Below are 21,255 nucleotides of genomic sequence, written 5' to 3'. Positions count from 1 at the left end.
GTCTAGATTATTGTTTAAGAATATTATTTTGAATATTTACTGTTAATGTCAGGTTTGGGGGCTTTTCTGGGGGTAAAAAAAAAGTATGCTGTCTCATACTTTGGATGGGGGCGTTCTTTGTAAATGGAAGCTGAGAATCAGGACAAAATCTATTTTAGGGGCGCCTGGGTGGCACAGCGGTTAAGTGTCTGCCTTCGGCTCAGGGCGTGATCCCGGCGTTATGGGATCGAGCCCCACATCAGGCTCCTCTGCTGTGAGCCTGCTTCTTCCTCTCCCACTCCCCCTGCTTGTGCTCCCTCTCTTGCTGGCTATCTCAATCTCTGTCGAATAAATAAATAAAATCTTTTAAAAAAATCTATTTTAAAAAAGAAAACATACTTTTCCGGGCCATACAGTGCATATATCCAGAATCAGGAAGCTAATAGAATTAAGTAAGTTTTCCTTTTGTTGCAAAAACACAACCTGTTATAATGGCACTTGAGGGCAACATGTTAAAAATATTACAGGATATTAATTGCTCTATTAAAAAGAACAATATGGTAATCAAAACATCATGGACTTTTCTTATCAGATTAAGAAGTGCTTACAAATGAGACAGAAAGTGAGTTTGAAGTGATTAATGCTAGGATGATGGGGTCATAAAATCTTCCAAGATGAGTCTTGTCTAAATTTTTGAATTAAAATTAAAAAGTAAGGAAGAAAGGAAGGGAGGAAGAAAGATACATTGAGTGCCCAGGATTTGCTGTGGTAACTTAAAAATTTGATAACTTTGTCAAACTATGATTAAAAAAAAATCTTCAGAGAAAACAACAAAAAAGAAACACCTGGGAAAGAACTTTGGAATCAATTATTAGTGTAGAAGAGGGAAGCCATGTTAACTTTTTTAGATCTTGGAGGCACACATTTTGCAGTATAGTTGTACGAAGAAGTGCAAATGTCAGGCAACATGGCGGTATCAGTGACTATACCACTGATGGGTACAGCCAGGTTCAGTCCTGTGTCTCATAGTTCACCTCTGTAGAATGGTGAACCGTAAGTCATCAAGAGCACTTAAAATTATACGTGACATGTTTTAGAGTTCTGCACGAAGTGGCTATCTTCAGAAACCCTTGCCACACTACCACTTCTGAGACAACTAGCAAATACGACTTTGCAGATAACCCTATTTGACATCATGCTGGTCGACAGAGGGGTTACTGTCTCTTAACAGTAAATGACATACAGTAGACTCTTAAAAAGGAAATGGTAAAGGGTCGCCTGGGTGGCACAGCGGTTAAGCGTCTGCCTTCGGCTCAGGGCGTGATCCCGGCGTTATGGGATCGAGCCCCACATCAGGCTCCTCCGCTAGGAGCCTGCTTCTTCCTCTCCCACTCCCCCTTTGTGTTCCCTCTTTCGCTGGCTGTCTCTATCTCTGTCAAATAAATAAATAAAATCTTAAAAAAAAAAAAAAAGGAAATAGTAAAATCATTTGGTATTATCCAGGGCAGTCTGGGCTCTGTCAGCAATGGAAATCGTGTTGTCAGTTTCTGCTGGTTCACAGATAAGCAATTTGAACATTTTCATTTAAAATAAAGAAATCCCCCTCAGACTTACCAATCATAAGTTGATTTGGTTGAAACCCCCATTTCCCAATCTCACATTTCCTGCCTGAATTCTGATTAAAGACAAGCCTATGTGATGTAAAATGAGCAAGTGACCCCTACTTTGGGAGCCCAGTTATTTTTGTGTATGCAACAGAAGCCAACTGCTAGATCACCTCAAAGAAATGACACAGGCAACTGTCACAGACAGATGGGTTAGGCTGCATAACAGAAGTGCCACTTCCCCCTCCAGGCAGCTGGCAGCTTGACTGTGGTTTTACTCTCAGAGAGTAACGCCTCTGGGTCACACCCCCAGTGAGTGGTGAGGTACTCTGGTGTTCGGGAACACTAGTGGTTGGAAGACGGTTTTATCATACGTGGTCTCTTTGTTAAAAAACCTTCTGGATAGCTAGAAGGGCCAAAATGGGAAACCCGCCATAACCAGTTTATTTAGACTTGAGGAATAGAATCACATCAACTCAGCCAGAGAGTATCATGTTAAAGTAGCCTGAAATAGTAAGCACGACTATAATATTTAGTAAATGGACAGATTAGGATTTTTTTTAATAGACTTTGTTCTATACCACATTCTGTTGATTTTTCCTGAAGCGAACATTATTGAAATGCAGCCTATGTGTAATTTTTCCAGAATGAAGAAACCTTGAAAGGAAGCTTTGGTCTTTTTTATTGCTAGATGGCAAAGCTAGTTGTCATCTTTTTCTTACCTAACGTAAATTTGGTTTGTGATCCCCAAGCACATTTTTCCAAAGGACTACGGTTTTATATCCAGATTGGCCAAAACACTAAGATTTAAAACAGCTTGGTCTCCTTCAGCACAGGCTTAGGAGTCATACGCCACTTCTGCCACGTTAGCCCCGTTATCTTGGGCAAGCATCCTGACATCTCTGAGCTCACATACAGGATGGGTACAGAAATATGTACGTCATTGGGGTTATTGTTAGGATCAAATAAAATGATTTATTTGAAGTGTCTAATAAAGTTCTTGGAATATGATGGACACAAAATAAATGGTAGTTACTATTATGAAATTAGTTTTTTAGTGATTAGGAAAAAAGTTTATTTGAAGGGGTAGTGGTTTTTTAAGTCAGATACATACCATATACAGTAATTTAATTACATAGCTTTTATTTTATAGATGCTCGAGAGAGGGATAATGAACTAAATCTATTTAAATTTTCTTTGAAGGTGCGGACACAAAAAGGACTATTCATGAATTTATTAATGACCAGAGAGACAGGTTTCTGCTGGAGGTAGTAAAAATAATTTTTCTCCCATTAGTCAAACAGAAGACTTCTGGCAGAGCATTGCCAAACTTTCACCTTGATAGTTTATTTTTTCATTACATGCTCCAGATCTGTTGCCCCTCCGATCCTGTCCTAAACAACTTCAGTTGGGCTTTTGTCCTCATCATTCCACCAAAACTGCTTTTGCCAAGGTTCTCAGTGACCTTCCCGTCGCCAAGTTCAAATTGTCACCAGGCTTCCTTTTCCTTCCCTTCAGCAGCAGTTAGATCATTCCCGTCACTTCCTCTTCTTGAAATGTCTTCTTCGGCTGGTTTCCAGGACCCACTGTCTCTTGGTTCTTCCTCGTCACTCACTGCTCGCTTCTTCAGTTTTCTTTTCTTGTTCCTTGTTTAGGAGAACCTGGATCTCCAAATACTGGAACACCCTAGGGCTCACTCCTCGCCCTGTGCTCTGTCTACCCTCCTCCGGGCCCATGGCTTTAAATTCCACTTCCCCATTAACAACTTCCAAACTTATTTTTCTACCCCAATCTTCTTCCCTGAACTCCAGACTCACAAAGGCAACTGTAGTTCTTAACATCTCCACTTAGATGACCAGTAGACACCTCAGACTTCCCATTTCCAAAATTTGCCCCTCCTATACTCTTCCCTACCCCCGCAAATCTGCAACTCACAGACTGCCCCCATCGCAGTCAGTAGCCATTTCATTTTTCCAGTTGCTTAGGCCAAAAACATTGGCGTTATCCTCAACTCTTCAACCTACAACCCACATCCAAATATACTTTCAAATGTATTTTTTTCCCAATATATCCATACTCACATACTTTTCACGACCTCCCCTGCTGCCACTGTAATGCACGTCACCAATATCACTTGTATGAATTATTGTTATAACTTCTGAACACTGGTCTGCCTCCACTTTTGCTCCCTACACTCAGTCTGCTCTCCACACGTGCCCCTCCTCTACTGAAGACCTCTGGTGACTTTGTCTGGTCCCTGGCTCCCCGGGTGTTATTTCTTTAGAATGATCTCAATAACATATTTTAAATTCATTTATAATTTATGTGACTTTATTTATAATTCCTTTTTCATGCATGGCATTAAAAACCATAGTGAATTCTTATATTCTGTACTGAAAAAATAAAAGCTAGATATCAAAGTTGTATTTGGGGATCTACACAGGGTTCTTGGAGGCTGGTAAACACCCCTACCCTTGGACAGCTTGGAGGAATGTGTCATAGGCACAGCAGGGTGAAAACCTCATTCTCCCGGGCTACTTCCTAATGAAGGAGGCTTCGTGACTGCAGACCGCCCCATTTCCCAATGCCCAGAAATCTTGGAGGAATATTGTGGATAATACCAGGTAGACCTCTTTGGAGGGATATGTAGGGGTTTTTTTTTATTTTAATTTTAATTTTTTAGGATAGAGCCTGAGGGGATATGTAGCTACTTTTGATTTGTGGGACAAAGCCATGTTGGAACCATATTGAGCCTCTTCATAAAAAAAGTGAAAGAGAGGAATTAGTCTCCCTTCTAACGATCCCAAAATAAATTCCTTCATAAAATAAAGACTATTGTCTCAAGACTTGGCATGCTATATTTCTAATACAAGTGATCACTTACTATGCAAGTTATTTTCCCCTTTATTAGGAGACTGTTGAAATGTACTAGCAATGAGCTGGAAATGTGGCATAATGTTGCACTTCTGTTTCCAATATTCCTAGTATGCCCTGTCAACCAAAAGAAATACAATTAAAAAGTTTGAAAAACACATGGCGGCGAAGGAACGGCAACTCACAAGAGCCGAAAGAAAGCTCCAAGAAGACGCAATGGCCTTTGAAGAGTTCCTTCGAGAAAATGACCACAGATCTGCAGATGCTCTTAAAATGTTCGTTTTTTTTTTTTCACTCTGGCCGAATTGCCTTTTTCCCCTCCCCCTTTTTAGTTTCTCAGAATACAGCACAACACAAAACAAACTAACAAAGCCCCGTCACTTTTCAGTGCAGCACAGGAAACTATAAACAAACTCCAAATGACAGCAGAGTTAAAGAAAGCCAGTATGGAGGTGCAGGCAGTGAAAAGGTGAGCCCGGGTCACCATCTATTCCTTCTCAAACGTCCCGCCCCCTTGAAACCTACCTGTGCCTAGCAAGACCTACGTGGGAATATTCCTTATCAGTTGATGATTTCCTAAGTAGGACCTCATTTTTAAATAAGTTATCTGTCGATCAAGGACCATCTGTCTCTGCCTGGGTATCAGAGTACAGGGACCTCTGGCTGCAAAGTTTCTGTAACTTATCAGTGTAGAAGCCTAGAAATTGGTTGAAAAGAAGCAAGCCAATGTTAAGCATAAACCATGAATTATTTTCTAAGTGCCTTCTTTCATTCATTTGAAGGCATATTTCTTTCCACATTTTAACATCTCTGAAAGTGGGATTGATTTTTACAACCATCTCTCACCTAAAATGGGCAGTATTTTTTTTTATATTTATACTTATGCTTAGTTGAAACTAGAATTGATATTAAAAGCCGGGATCTATAATGACAAAAATTACAGGGAGAGTTGGGATAAAATTATTATACCACCCACCACTTTTTTTTTTTCAAGCCCAGATGTTTTCTTCTGTGGTCAAGTGTATCTCACTTGGTCTATAAATATCTAAAGAACTCCTTTCTATCATCATTCTTGGACAGTAATTTCATGACCCAGGAGATGAAAGTCTTGGTGTCAAGTCATACCTACACTTGTTTGTTTTTTTCTTTTTGAGGATTTGATACTTACTTGTCCTCTAAAACCAAGTCCTAGAGTTTTCAGAGAAGCGGACAACAGCTTATCTAAAAATATAGCAAATGAACTGGATGGTAGTTTCTCTGAAACCCATTGTTACTAACAGAATGTGTGTTTTCAAACACATTCTGGCTACAGAGCCTTTTCTATTTCAGGAACCTAAAGTTGAAGGCATTCCAAGGTGGAGAATTCCCTTCCTCCTTCACTCCATCATGTAATTAGGAGATTCTGTTCTATTTGTAGAACCAGAATAGCAGCCTCTAGGCTTGCAGAGAGTACTGTATTTATGCACAATGGCCACCCAGCAAACCGTGCTTTGTGTCTATGTGTCATCCTAGAAAGGTGTGAAAGGTCAGGAAAATCAAGCTGGGAGCAGCACAAAGGATGCAGACACCTGCTACTTATTTCCTTTTTCTCTCTCTGGGCTTGAGATGGCCCAGGAAGGTCCTCCACTGCAGGTAGGGCTGGAAATCTGTTTACAAAGGGGAAGGGAGCTTGTTCTGACGCTTTTGCTTGACAGCTGTGTGATGCTATTTTAACCCTGTTCTTGTAGCACATCTGGGAGCTTTCCATCTAAAAACAAAGTGGTAGGAGAATGAGGGGCCCCCAACATCTTTCAGAGTGATTCATACATGAGCCAGCTGCTTATTGGCTCTTGAATCTCACTCTCACATCAGTCCTGAAGCAGGCACTGCCGGAAGGAAGTACTGGAGCTGACAATCCTGGTGTAGGAGTCATATTGATAAGGGTAGTGAAGAGGGTATGATTAGGGAAGCCTCAAAGGATATAAGTGGAGCGCCCTTTCACGAGGACCTTCATTGTTATTTTAAACATTCCTTCAAGGTCCACTCTGTAACATCATTATTGGCTTTCAGTCCAAGTCCCTGGATACTGGTGGCGAGAGCTTGGGCATCTGAGTCAGCCGGACCCGGGTTTGAGTGCTGGCTCTGCCATTGATTGGACAGATGACTTGGCAAGTCATTCATTTCTTCTTCCAAAAGATGGGAATGATACCGATTGTAAAGTGCTGTACAGAGAATGAAATGGTGTCTGTCGTGCGTCCTGCATATTGTCCACTGAATAGCTGGTGCTCCTTGGTGTTAGTTTTCTTTATTCTTCTCATGTTAAGTATCATCTTCTGCTCCCTTCTAATTTCTCCCTGTGTCTAAAATTTAATACATCATTTCCCACAGAAATAAAGGAGTAAAATTATCATCAGTCTATTCCATGTGTGTATATCCTTGGCACGTTTTATTCCAATAGCACTCCTATGGGTTTTTTCTTCTCCTTTTATCTTATTGATGCCTATAGTTTTATGACCCTACTTACAATTTTTGTTATATAAATTATTATTCAAATTCATAATCAAGGAAACGAATTTTGTGAACCTTTTAAAAAAATGAATCTGATTCCACATGGATATTTCTAATGATATCTTCATTTCTTTTGAGTAGTGAGATAGCAAAAACAGAATTCCTCCTTCGAGAGTACATGAAATATGGATTCTTTCTGCTGAAATTGTCTCCAAAACACTGGCAAATCCAACAAGCGCTGAAAAGGGCGCAGATGACAAAGAGTAGAGACAGTATGAATGTTAGTCTCCCAATACTAACAAGTGAGTCACATGTTCTTAATTTCAATTAAGTAAATATCCTTAATTCTCAACTATTGTTTCAATATTTGTTTGTTATTTATTAAACAGTCAGAATTTCTATTTTAAGCAGAACCTGAACAAGGATTCCCACTATCTCTGATATTATTTTTTTTAAAGATTTTATTTATTTATTTAGAGAGCGAGGGAGTGAGTGTGCACAAGACAGGGGAGAAGTGGGGGGAGGAGCACAGGGAGAGAATCCCAAGTAGGCTCCTTGCTGAGCATGAAGCCCAACGTGGGGCTCCATCTCAGGACCCTGAGATCATGACGTGAGCCGAAATCAAGAGTCAGTTGCCTAAGACACTGAGCCACCCAGGCGCCCCGGTATTACTAATCTTTTAAAGTACTATATACTATCACAGAGTCTCAGAAATTAACACTGCATGATACTGGTATTAGGAAGTCAGCTCAATGGACCAAAAATAGATGTATTATATATAAGAATTGAATAAGTGATCAAAATGGGATTACAAATGCAAGAGGAAAACTACCACTTAAAGCAATATTGGGGTAACATGGACCAGACTTACCCTCCTGCCTAAAAAAATCTGAAAAATATAAGAAGCAATAGTTTCAGGCATCAGGCATCAAGGAGAGAAGCAGAGTGATCTGTGATAGAGGAGAGCCAAATGAGATGAGCCAAATGATGGCCTCAGCATAGTGGCTGGGGAGCATTTCCAGGATGCAGCAGAGGGAGGAGGAGCCAGCAAGCCCCATGAATTGTGAAGACAGAGCTAAGAGTGGAGGGAGACTGGAGTTCCCAGAGCAGAGTACTGAGGAGGAGAGAGCTACACAGACAGTTCTCTGCAGAGTCTTCAGCTGAGAGCTGATCCTGAGACTCTGGGGTAAAAGCATTTACCCCATAGAAGCCAGTAAACTACAAATCAGGGAGAACTCTTCCAGAGAGCTGATGGTTAAACATTTACCAGCACAGCAGTGATGGCTGTCCTGCTCAGTGTCTCTCACCGTGCTGTGATTAAATTAGATCATGTGCACAGAGTACTGAACACAGTGATGGCACTTGGTTAAACTCAATACACTGTTCGACAAGAGAGAAAACATATAGAAAGGAAACCAGAAAGTAATTGCATTTAGCAGCTGAAAATTCAGTGCTCCTAGACTTATCCTTTAACTAGAGGATGCTCAGAAAGCAATGAGTCCCTCAGTCCAGAGGAATGAATGGCTGACACTGGGATTATAGAAGTTATCAGGCTGTCGACTGATGCAGGAAATAGGGATATCCTCATGCCATGTAGGTCAGTTCCCCTCCATTCTGCCTGTTCCAGAGACCAGCCCTTGTCGTCAGAGACCAGCCCTTGTCATCTGCATCATACATTTGCTTGTTAAAATGTCCCCATCCTCCATTTCTGTCCTTGTAAGTTTTCACAGTAACTCTACCTTCACCATGAGATATATCTCTCATTCTCAGAAGTGTTTTCCCCCCTCTTTCTCTCCCTTTTTGTTTTTCATTTCTAAAATTAAATACAACCAAAACAGAGGGCAATACTGAGGATGCCAGGAAGATATCATTTTCAGATGACTATTACATGGAAAGAGATCACCAAGGTAAGTAACACCAGAGATTTGGGACTTCATTTACAAAAGTAAAACCAGAGAAGGTGCCTGTCTCAAATTGGAAATCCAGGACCTATGAGCTTACCTGGCAAACAAAAGGTGGTGTCTGCATCACCCATAATCCTTGGGAGCTAGGAGTTCCATTTCTTTCTCTCTGACCTGATTACAAGACTTGGAGAGGTGGATGAATGGACAGGACAGGCACAGAAGTCAGTGGCAGAGAACCTGGCACAGGTCATCCCCTCCACAAGCCGTAACAATTGAAGTGTCCATCATTTTTATTTTTTGCCTTGATTTTTAAAAATCTGTGATTATATATGAAATATATATGGTTAGGTAAAAAAAAGGACCATGATTCATATTTCACAATTTATGCCCCTGATTTGGGACTATCAATAGTTATATCATGTTTTTGACAATATGTACCGTGCTCTGCGGTCTCCCCCCCCCCCCCCCCCCCCCCCCACCNCCCCGCCACCAATCATTGCCTTTGATTTTATTCTTAGGCTTGGAGCCCAATTTCAGTAGAATAAATGAGCTCACTCCATTTTCTATGATTATCATTCTAATAACAATAAAAAGAATGGGCATATCCATGCAGAAAAAAAATGAACATCTTGCACCAAATATCAAGGACTCATTTCTAATTCCACGTTATGTCTTTTCACCTCCACCATCACCAATGATGTGGACTTCACCTGGACATTTTGAACAGGAAAACCGCACAGGTCCACTCTCACCCTAGAGAATAAGAAATCATCCTTATCAAGGTATGGAACCTACTTAACTCTCTTGGAAACTGTGAATGTTTTTCAGAAAATATCCCTTTTAGACTTTCTTCAACATAGATACCACAAATGCATACCTGTCCTGACAGATCCTGGAGGTAGTGGTTACCATTTCCGGGTGCTCCTGAGGTGGCTGGGCTCCCACAGGCCTCCGTGCATTCTTTGATGAGTGCCTGTCACTGCTACTTGCAGAAACTGCCTGCCCTCTGCATCTTGGGTCTGGCTCTCTCAGAGCCACTGCCCATTCGTTTATTAAGCTACTCTGTTGACCCCTGTGTTTGCAGTTTTACCATGTCATTCAAAATTGCTGTGATAGGACCATAAAGCTTTTTTGTTTGTTTTGTCCCTTACTTGATTGTTGATTGATTAATACTCATTATTTCATGAATTGCTAGTTCTCAACCCTGGCTATTTAAGAAAATATATTGATGTCCAGGATGGGTACATTGGCCCCCAGGAGAGGATCTGGGCCAGCACCATAGTATCCATGACAATCACACATGACAAAAGTCAACACAGACACTGAACTCTAAATTCCAGGGACCCTGAGGTCACTCCGCTTCTGTGGCATTTAAGAGTCAATGTTTTATTTTGCTTTTAATTAATTTTTTTTTAAATTTTGAGATAGTTGTAGATTCACATATATTTGCAAGAAATAATACGGAGAGATCCATGTACCCTTTAGCCAGTTTACCCCAGTGGTAGCATCCTGCAAAACTGTAGTACAACATCACAACCAGGATACTGGCACTGGTACAGTCGAGATACATCAAACACAGAACATCAGCACGAGGATTCTTCATGTTGCCCCTTTGTAAGTTCATCCACTTTCCTCTCTCCTCCTCCCCCTAACTCCTGGAAACCACTAATCTGTTCTCTATCACTTTGATTTTTGTCATTTCGAGAATGTTACATAAATGGAATCGAATCATACAGTACGTAACCTTCTGGGATTGGATGTTTTATGGAACATAATTCTCTGAAGGTTTATTTAAGCTGTTGGGTGTATCAATAGTTGGCTCCTTTTTCTTGTTGAGTAGTATTACAGTTAACCATTTAACCACATGTGTTTGAACTGTGCAATTTCCCTTATATGTGGAATTCTTTTTGATAAACATAGCATAGTACTGTAAATATATTTTCTCTTCCTTATGATTTTCTTGGCATTTTCTTTTACTAGCATACTTTATTGTATGAATATAGTATATGATATATATAACATATAAAATATGTTAATTGACTAAGTTATTGGTTAGGATTCAGGTCAACAGAAGGCTATTAGTGGATAAGTTATGGGGGAGTCAAAAGTTACATGCAGGGGCGCCTGGGTGGCACAGCGGTTAAGCGTCTGCCTTCGGCTCAGGGCGTGATCCCAGTGTTGTGGGATCGAGCCCCACGTCAGGCTCCTCCGCTGTGAGCCTGCTTCTTCCTCTCCCACTCCCCCTGCTTGCGTTCCCTCTCTCGCTGGCTGTCTCTATCTCTGTCAAATAAATAAATAAAATCTTTAAAAAAAAAAAAAGTTACATGCAGATTTTTGACAGCATAGGGGGTTGGCACCCCTAACCCCCACATTGTTACAGTCAACTATATATGGTATGGACACACGACAAATTAACTGTTCACTACTGAACAACATCCAGACTGTTTCCAATTTGGGACTATAAAGAATAAAATTGCTGTAAATACATTTGTGCAACTTTTTGTGAGCACATCATTTCCATTTCTCTGGAATAAATGAATGCCTAGAGTGCAGTTGCCGAGTTGGATGGTAGGTACATGCTTAGTTTTTAAAGAAATTGCCAATTTGTTTCCCAGAGTGGCTACACCATTTTACATTCCCTCCAGCAATGAAGAAGGGATCCAGTTTCTCTACATTCTCATCAGCATTTACTGTTTTCATTATTTTTTTAAATTTCAGCTATTTTGATAGACGTATATATCTCATTGTGTGTGTTTTTTTTAAAAGTTTATTCTGGTTACTTTATTTTTTATTTTTTTATTTGAGTATAGTGGACATACGATGTTACATGAGTTTTGGGTGTACAACATCGTGATACAATGCTGCGCTCATCACAAGTGTAGCTATCAGATGTCACCTGCAACACTATTATATCGTTGCGTATCTTCCTTTTATTCCTGTGACTTATGCATTCCCTAGCTGGAAGCCTGTTATCTCCCGCTCCTCTTCACATTGTGCCCATCCCCCCCCTCCTCAAAATAGCTGGGCCACAGGGTGAAAGTGAGAGGCTCAAGGGGTGAATAGTTATTTTATCATGAGCAGGTAAGCAGTGGTGCCACCCTAAGGAGCCTGTGCTTTGTCCCAAGGGTCCTGGGGAGCCACTGAGGGTTTTAAGTAAGAGTGTAACAGAGACTCAATCAGATTTACATTTTAGAAAATTGGATGTGGGACTATTTTAGAGAATGATATGGAGGGAGACAAATCTAGTTAAGAGGGGCCAGTTAGGAGTCTGTTGTCACAGTCAGGGGAGAGACTGTGTTATGGGGGAGTCAGTTCATTATTTGCCTCAACCACAGAGTGACAGTGGGAACAAAGGAGGAAGTAAAGGCTGTGAGACACCTCAGGGAAGTGGCACTGATAGGCTCTGAAAGGCTTGCATAAAGATTGGGGCAAGTGTAAGGAAAAGAGAGTGGTCAAAAATAACTCACACATTTCGTCAAAGATAACTCCCAAATTTATGTGGCAACTGAGTGTATGGTGTTGGCATTCAGTAATACTGGGAACACTGTAAGGGGAGCAGACCTGAAGAGGAAGATAAGGAGTGTGATTTTGGATTGTCTTAGTTTTAGCTCCTTGTAGGACAACCAAGTAGACATTGATGTCCAGTTGGAAGTTGGACACTGAAGTCTAGGGCTCAAGAGAAAGAGACAGATATGTGGGATCCATTAGTATACTAGCAGTGATACCTCCAGCAATGAACAAGGGATCCAGTTTCATTATTGTTCCTTGTTGCACAACATAAAAGAGGATGAAATAACCCCAAACAGTGGGTACAATGAGAGGGGAAGAAGGCTGAGGAACCACAGACACTTACGTCAAAAAGGAAACCAAAAAGGTAACAGGAATTTCAGAGAGGAGACTGATTAGAAAATGACACCACTGGATCAAGAGAAGAGCTGGGTGAACAGTAGTTATCAAATGCTTTCTCAGGGAATGTTTGCTAAATATTCATTTACATCTATGGCTCTTTCTCCATGTTCCCACACCTTATTTCCCATGGCTTAAAGGGCAGCTCATACAGGTATTTTGTTCCCTCAAACTTAACACAAACAAAGCAAATATTAATTTTTTTTCTTAGCTCATCCTTAAACTGTTTTCCATCTTGTTAGGACTACTTTGTCATCTTTGTCTCTTCTCTTTTGGCTCCACTAGCTCTTTCTACTCTTTGTTCCCATGGTTTCATTCTTTCATGTATCTCTAAATTCTCCTCTCTTCCCCAACCCATCTACTCACTCTTCCCTTCATCACTACCCTCTACTTGAACGTGTTAATTACCTAGATCACACCAACAGCCACCTTACTCTCCCTAGTCTCTGCCTTTTAAATTTCCCAATCATTTTCAATTTATCTTTCTTAAAGGATTTTTCCAGAGCTGCTATGCAAACCACGTAATTTTTCTTTAAGAGTGTACCTCATCCCCTACTCCCCCAACCAACACTTCCTCAGCCTGATCAGAAGATATTTTAAACAGTAAAATTTGCTGTTCAGAAGACAAATACTGTATTACTCTGGGAACAAGCCTTGTTTTGAGCACCAGAGCACATGTTTAGTTTGTCAAGAAGACTGCATTAAAAGGAACAAAACAGATGCAGCAATGTAGGTTGTCATGTGCTTCTTTAAAAAGATCTCGTATAAATGCACCTCAAATAATTGGTACCATATGGTCTGGCCTTTCTTTGTGGCCTCACTTGTTTGCATATGTCACCCCTGTCCGGAATCAGATTTTCTTTTGCATATGTGTGGAATCCATTGAGTCCTGAAAACAGCAGTTCCCTAAAAGGCTAAAAAGGCTATTGAAAAGGACTATGTTGTAGTTCCAAAGACAATTTAGAAATGAAGCAAACCTTTTGACTGAAAATGGCTCAGAAATCAGACATTTTCTTTCTTTTACAGCCACGCTGAGAGTATCAGTTCAGAAGACAGCTTAGAATTCTTTTTAGATGATGATACAGACTATGATCTGGTAACCAGATTATCTTTTTTGATTTATATATTGTGTTTGGTGAAAAGTATAAGTGCTCATTTTTTTCTTTTAAAATTAAAATTTCCTATTCCAAATATTCCACAACTTTCCAGAAGAAACTATGATTTTGACGCTGTTTCCCAGTTGCATCTATAGTTCATCTTTGTCACCATCTTATGAAAAATGTTTATAAGAAGGTAATAATTTAGGAGATATATATATATATTCTCTACAGCCATCCTGTAGAGAATAAAATAGCCATTTTCTGATTGCTTATCATTTTACTGGAGTTTGAGATATGCTGTGTAGCTGTGCCGTAAGATAAATCAACCTTCAACAAAACAGCCCTTTATTTTACAAGACGGACTTTGAGCTAACCCCATCCTGACTACAATCACAGAAATTCACAAGGAACAAAAAACACTTCAAAACACCATCCATTATTACATATAACACATCTTATACAAGTGATCTTTTTTTTTAAATTGTGGTAAAAACGTAACATAGAATTTATTGTCTTAACCATTTTTAAATTTAAATGTACAGTATAGTATTAACTATATGCACATTGTTGTGCAACAGATCTCTAGAACTTTTTCATCTTGCAAAACAGAAACCTGTACCCACTGAACTCCCCTATTCTCCCTCCTTGTAGCCCTAGCAACCACGGTTCTACTTTCTAACAGTTTGATTACTTTAGATACCTCATAAAAGTGGAATCATGCAGTTTTTTCTCTCTGTAACTTGGCTTATTTCACAGAACCTAATGTCCTCCAGGTTCACCCATGTGGCAGCATGTGCCAGGGTCTCCTTCTTTTTTAAGGCTGAATAATATCCCATTGTATGGATATACCACATTTCCTTTACCCATTCATCCATCAATGAAGTAAATATGATGAACATGGTGTGCAAATACCCAAGTCGTCTTTTTAAAATTTAAAATTACTTAAAGTAATACGTATATTTATTTCTTGGAAAATATAAAATAAAATGGGGGGAGAAAATGACCTTCACTTAGCCTCCTTTTTCTTTCTTCTATTCCCTTTCCTACCTTTCCCTAGACCCATCTTTCCCTTTTTCCTGCCTTGGTCTCCTCTTCTGCTCCATCCCTTCTTCTTTCTGTTTTCGTTACCTTCCTTTTTCCCTTCTATAATAACTTTCATCTCCCCCAGCACCCTAAAAGTCCTCTTCCTGAGGGCCAGTTCTCATGGAAATAATCAGAATGGCCAGCTCTCCCTCATAATCAGAATGGCATTCCTTTCCCCATTGCATTTTTCTAGATAAGTCATATGTGCTTAAGTAGCATATTTTTAAGTGAATTATACTTATTACTGATTGGTTAGGAGCCAGAGCTTTATTTCAAAGAACCGGAAGAGTTACTTCAAGTCCTCACAGAGCTGGAAGAGCAGAACCTAACTTTGGTACAATATTCCCAAGACGTAGATGAAAATCTTGAAGATGTAAATAAAAGAGAAAAACTTATACAGGATAAAATGTAAGTTATTAAGAACAAGCAGATTTTTCTATTAAGCAGTCTCTAATCAGAGACAGAATCCAACTTATTCCTGTGTGAACCTTCCTCAGGGTCTCTCTGGATTTAGAGTCGGATTTCTATTAATAATAATTTACATTGTAGGGTGTAAAATGTAGAAGTTATATTTACACAAAGTAGACTGACTTTAGTTTTAGTCTCTACTTCCTTTCACTTGTCAAAATATTTTCCTAGCTAGCAATAATAAAAGTCAGTTTGAAAGATTATAGAGAATTAAAATGTACTGCCTTAATTTTTTTTTCAATTGAAGTATAGTTGACACTGTGTTACATTAGTTTCAGTATACAGCATAGTGATCCCACAACTCATTAAGTTTTGTTTGGTGCAGTTTTCACTCTACCATCTGGCTAATCAAATCAGGCTTTGGATGATAATGCTAATCAATGCATTTTCCTTGGCCATCACTCTCAGCAAGATTATGCGACTTAAATATTATAGCATTTTATAACATCCCTCTGTAGATATAGGAGGGCTCTCATAAAAAGGATTTTTGTCAGGGGAAGGAGACTGTATTTGATGACTCATGAAATTCCTTCTGTAAAATTTTATGTAATTGGAAGTAATTTTGGAAGCTATAGGCAAATAGCTTCAAATTGCAGAGAATAGATCTGTTTATCTACCCATTATAAAAATGTGTAAAGCCTTTTTAGGAGGAGTTTTCTGGGCCAAAAGATGGCAATCTTTTCGAACAGTAGATCAAACTACACTTTGGAACAAATTAACTTACTCAAATAAGACCCCACAAAGCATGATCTCACAGCCACTCATTACCACTGATGTATCCTTTTCATCCTTGTCTCCTCTCTCCCGATCCTTACAGCATATGGTGCCCTACCCCGACAATATGAGTTTTGGGGACGAGGTGGGTATGGGTGGGCAGGACAAGGGGATCTATGTCAGAACATAATCTATCTCTAGATCGCACCACAACTTTCCTGACACATCACCTCTGCTGTTATTTGGGGGTTTCAGGGGAACCACAGGAAGAAAATGCTTCCTGGTGGAAGTTAAAAGCAGCATCTATGCATTTACTCTTCTCATTTTACCTGAAAAGTTGCATGTACTTTGACAATGTCTTAAACTATAAACTTGTATTTGGCTTGCTGGACATAGGATGTTGACACATGATATGGAAAGTGTTGAAACTCCTGACTGATGATTTATTTCTAAACCACAAATTACAGACAAGGGTCTCTTTTTTCTTTTGCAATAGAAACAGCAACATAGAGTTTCTTCTGGAGCACAAGGAAATGCTTAAGGCTAACTGTGTGAGAGAAGAGGAAAAAGCAGCAGAACTGGAATTAAGGTCCAGGCTATTTAGTTTTGGAGAATTTAAATCAGACACTCAGGTAATCCTTCTTTGCCTATGGTAATTTTATTTTGGCTCATGTTAATAATAATATGCATTCCCTGTCCACTAAGTATTGGAATGGGGAATTAAAGCACACCACAAATCCTGGGTTGATGATAGAGGCAGAAAACCAGCTTGGAATTCTCGTGTCAGTCTGCAATAGTCAACATACATAGTAGAAGGCATTCAAATTGGCATGAGGGTTCTCTTAAAATGTTGCTCTAATTATTACAAGGTATGATGCTGAGATTTTTCCCCCTACAGATATATTTCTTTTAGTCAGAGTGTATATACATGAAGTAGGTCATCGCCTATGATCATTTTGGTAGCAATCTGAAGACCAAATAATTAACAGGGGAAGCACTGAATCAAAACCAAATGGAGTATCTGCCCAGCACTGAGCCTCTAATAGCTTTTGGCCTCTCTTGCATCTGTAGATCTATTATTGGAGCCCCTGTGCTGTTTACCTGCGCATCTCTCCCAGCTGGGTGCAAACCCCTCCAGGGCAGGGACTGTATGACCCTTCCTAGTTAGATATGTTAAGTGTCCCTATAAAGCAGATGCTCAATAAATGTTTGTTGAATGAATGCTTAGTTTCTAGACCCACAACAAACTCCAGCTAGCATTGATTTCCTTGTAAAAAATCTCAAATAAAATAAAAATTCAAATCTCATATGTGAGGCTAATAACACATTTATGGTTATGAACGTGATTTTCAAACAGAGGTAGGTTTGAGGGAACTCATTCAGAAGAGTGTCCTCTCTAACCATAGGATGCGTAAGGTTACAAAAGCAAATTTATTTATGACTCCTTTACACACACACATCTCCTAGGGTGGTAGAGTAAGTATCCTGAGTTAGGAGGGAATGGGGTCATGCACTGCTAGAGCAGGAAGTGTGATGACAACCACCTCAGTTCTTTAATGTTGGCTTTTTTTAAACCTGTGTGTGTGTGTGTGTGTGTGTGTGTGTGTTAAAATACAGGTAACAAAATTTACCATTTAACTATTCCAAGTAAAAGTTAGGGACATTAAGTATATTTGCAGTATTGTGTAACCATCACCACCATCTATTTACAGAATTTTTCATCATCCCAAATAGAAACTCTGTACCCATTACACAATTCTCCATTCCTCCATCTTCAAGGCCTCTGGTAACTTTTATCCTACCTTCTGTCTCTATAAATTTGCCTATTTTTAGGTACCTCACATAAATGGAATCATACAACAGGTGTTCTTCTGTGTTTGGCTTCTTTCACTTAGCATAATGTTTTCCAGATTCATCCATGTTATAGCATGTGTCAGAATTTAATTCCTTTCATGGCTGAATAATATTCTACTGTATTTATATTCCACATTCTGTTTATCCATTTGTCCGTTGATGAACATCTGGGATGCTTCCACCCTTCAATTGTTTTAAATAATTCTGAAGCTGACTGACATAAAAAATGTCAGATAAATATCAGCGATATTTCACCCTCCTCCAACCGAACACCTTTCACCCAAGTTTAGGACAGCTATATAAAACAGTAACATTTTCAGTACTCTTACATTTTGAGGCAACCATGTCCCTAAACAGAATAGGTAGAATTGATCTGAAAATTACTTTTTAAAAGATAATTTTGGTCACAAGTATAATTTTGGCATTCAAGTATTGCACACTCTGGGAAAATGGGCCTAATAATTCATAGTGTCTCCTAGAGATGTGAAATGCTAGTGTGGAAAAGGGGGGACACAGCACGAAAGTTGACAGGGGAAAAGTATTCTTAGAATCACTCCCATTCTTTCAGATCCCAAAATGAAAAAAACATAATCCTTTATGAGTAAGCAGTTTTATCTAATTTTGGTATTTTCAAATCATCATAGTTACTTTGGATTTGTAACTATAAAATCAGTATTTTATTATTTCTAAACTTCCACACTCCTAACTACTTAATCCCTAAAAACATTTTTTATTGATTCAATATTTTAGTTTTATTTTTTTAAGATTTTATTTATTTATCTGAGAGAGAGAGAGAAAGCATGAGATGGCGAAGGGTCAGAGGGAGAAGTGGACTCCCTGCTGAGCCAGGATCCAGATATGGGACTCTGATCCTGGGACTCTGGGATCATGACCTCAGCCGAAAGCAGACACTTAACTGAGCCACACAGGCACCCTCCATATTTTACTTTTAAAATAAAACTTAAAATTCAGGTATAATGTAATATTGAAAAGCGCACAAATTATAAGGTAATTATAAATTATCTCTTAAGAAATTTCCTCAAAGTGAATATACCCATGTAACCGCCCCCCGCCCCAGATTAGGGGATAAACTATTATAACCCCCTTAGAAGCCTCCCTCACGTCCCCTTTCCAGTCTCTACCATCCCTCAAAGGTGACCACAATCCTGACTTCTCTTACCATCAGTTAGCTTTCATGTTTTGAACTTTATATAAATGGAATCATGTAATATGTCTGGCTTATCTGGCTTCTTTTCCTCAAAACTATGTTTGTGAGATTTATCCATGTTATTCTGTGTGGCAGTTAATCTGTTTTCATTGAACATGAAATGGAATGTAAGCTACTGTGCAATCTGCAGGATGCCTTCATCTCTTGTTTTATTCTTTCAAACAGGGAGCTGATCTAGTTCAATTGGGAGTTATCTGCAGTCAGCACACAGCAGTATGTGACATGGATTAGAATTATAGAATCCTTGAAATACAAAAACTTTAAATGACATTGAGACATTTCCTGCTCCCGTATCTAATTTTGATATAATTACTCCTAAACATCCCTCTGGTCAGAACACTTCCCATTCACTGTTGGAAGGCATCCAGTCCTTACTTATCCGAGTTTTGGTCTTCGACAATTCTGGCCCACTCTACCATCCCTTGCAGCCTCCCAGGCAGCCCTTCCTCCGAGGGACTCTGGGCTGGGTCTGCCATCTGGTGGCAGCTCCAGAGATCAGACACTTCACTTCTCTGTCATCAGAAGGCCTGTACCATGAGCTCCCTTTTTCCTTTGCTCTTCTGCTCTGTTGGGCCAGGCCCTCAATCTCTTTCTCATACATGAGTATTTATTATTCCTTAACCTCATTCCCTGATCCTATTTCTTATGCTGTTCTTACCTTATTATTTTAAGAAAACATCTCTCCTTGTCATTTCCTTTCCTGTTTCACAAGGAGACCTTAAAAAAAAAAAAAAAGGCATTCTGGAAAAGAGACATCCTGAAAGGCCAATGCCCATCCACCTCTAAAATTCTTAAGTGTTCAAGAGCTCTCCTTCAGAAATTTTCATCAACTACTAACCGTTCTCATATTAAAGTTGCTTTTTTCTCAGAACCAGGGTACAAAATATTTTTAAAATAGGACTCCAACTGCAGCAAAATTGTTTTTACATACCGAATATATACTTCTTGATGGGTGGGTTGCTTTTATTTTCCCTTTTATAGTCCTCTGTATTTCTAAAGTTTTCTAAAAGGAATACACTGATATAAATAGGAAATATAAATGTTATGTAGAAAGGGAGAGCAAAAAAGAACTTTATGGCAAATAGGCCTTTCGCTTTTTTCTTTTACTTCTTCCTTTAATATTACTTTGTACTTTTCCCAGTTTTCTAAAAGGAGCATTTTTTTTAAGTTTTGGATTTTAATTCCAATAAACATAAAGTTGTATCAGTTTCAGGTATAAAAAGGAGCATGTTGTTAACATAAACAGGAAATACAGTTAAGTCAGAGAAAAAAAAGGGGTGCTTAGTGGTAAACAGGATCATCGGAAAGGTGGTTAAACCAGGAGGTGGGAGAGACAAGCTGTTGGAAGTAAACTATTGGTAACAGATCTTGACTTGTAATTAAATGTTGGTGGCTCTATAAGGAGTCTGTGATTCCAGGAGGGGTTTCCCGTTGCTCCTGGAGCCACATCTGTCTTGAGTGTTATTTGTCTTTGGCTTCATGATGGTTCTCATCTTCTTGAGCAGAAGCAGGAATTGGGGCAGGATGCTACCTGGAGAACGATTTACTTTGCCCAGCAGTTTATTGAGATCCTCTTAACTGCGAATGCCGGGTTCATGGTGGAGAAAGAGGCTGAGAGTTATTTGGTCCCGAAACACGTTACCTACCAGCTCAAGCATATCTACCAACAGTTAAGACGGCGCAGTGGCCAGGTACAGGGATCAGCAAGGTTTGGCCTAAGCCTCTGCTTAGACCAGAATACTGCAACGGCTTCCAATAGCAAGAGTGAAAATTAAACTCCCTAAAAGACTTTGTAGGTCAGCCTGGCAATCTGTTTGCTTGTAACTTTTTTTTTCTGAGAAAATACATTCAGTCATTTATTCAGCAAACATTTATTAAGTGCATAGTTATGTGAAAGATGCTGCTTTAGATATAAGTGTAAACTTAAGAAATAACTCCTGCCCTCCAGGTGCTTACAATCTAGAAGGGGAAATAAGACATGTATGCAAATAGCTTTTATACAGGATGACTTGTTTCAGCAATGAAGAGTAGTAAGTGCAAAAAAAAAAAAAAAA

At 39.4% G+C, this 21,255-nt stretch overlaps 1 protein-coding gene across 1 annotated transcript in view; it reads left to right on the top strand.

The window, feature by feature from the left end:
• The window catches only part of CCDC38 (coiled-coil domain containing 38), a 31,222-nt gene that overhangs the window by 4,491 nt on the left and 5,476 nt on the right, over nucleotides 1-21,255 (top strand). The window contains exons 3-11 of the mRNA XM_034643669.1: nucleotides 2,787-2,851; nucleotides 4,569-4,732; nucleotides 4,846-4,926; nucleotides 7,086-7,246; nucleotides 8,783-8,851; nucleotides 9,576-9,630; nucleotides 13,781-13,850; nucleotides 15,194-15,345; nucleotides 16,616-16,751. Of these exons, the coding sequence (XP_034499560.1) occupies nucleotides 2,787-2,851; nucleotides 4,569-4,732; nucleotides 4,846-4,926; nucleotides 7,086-7,246; nucleotides 8,783-8,851; nucleotides 9,576-9,630; nucleotides 13,781-13,850; nucleotides 15,194-15,345; nucleotides 16,616-16,751 (953 nt within the window). The remainder of the gene's footprint in view (nucleotides 1-2,786; nucleotides 2,852-4,568; nucleotides 4,733-4,845; nucleotides 4,927-7,085; nucleotides 7,247-8,782; nucleotides 8,852-9,575; nucleotides 9,631-13,780; nucleotides 13,851-15,193; nucleotides 15,346-16,615; nucleotides 16,752-21,255) is intronic.

Source organism: Ailuropoda melanoleuca, chromosome 15, assembly GCF_002007445.2.
Source record: "Ailuropoda melanoleuca isolate Jingjing chromosome 15, ASM200744v2, whole genome shotgun sequence".
Taxonomy (NCBI): Eukaryota; Metazoa; Chordata; class Mammalia; order Carnivora; family Ursidae; genus Ailuropoda; species Ailuropoda melanoleuca.
Note: the sequence above shows the minus strand (reverse complement) of the source record. Positions and strands in the feature narration are given on the sequence as shown.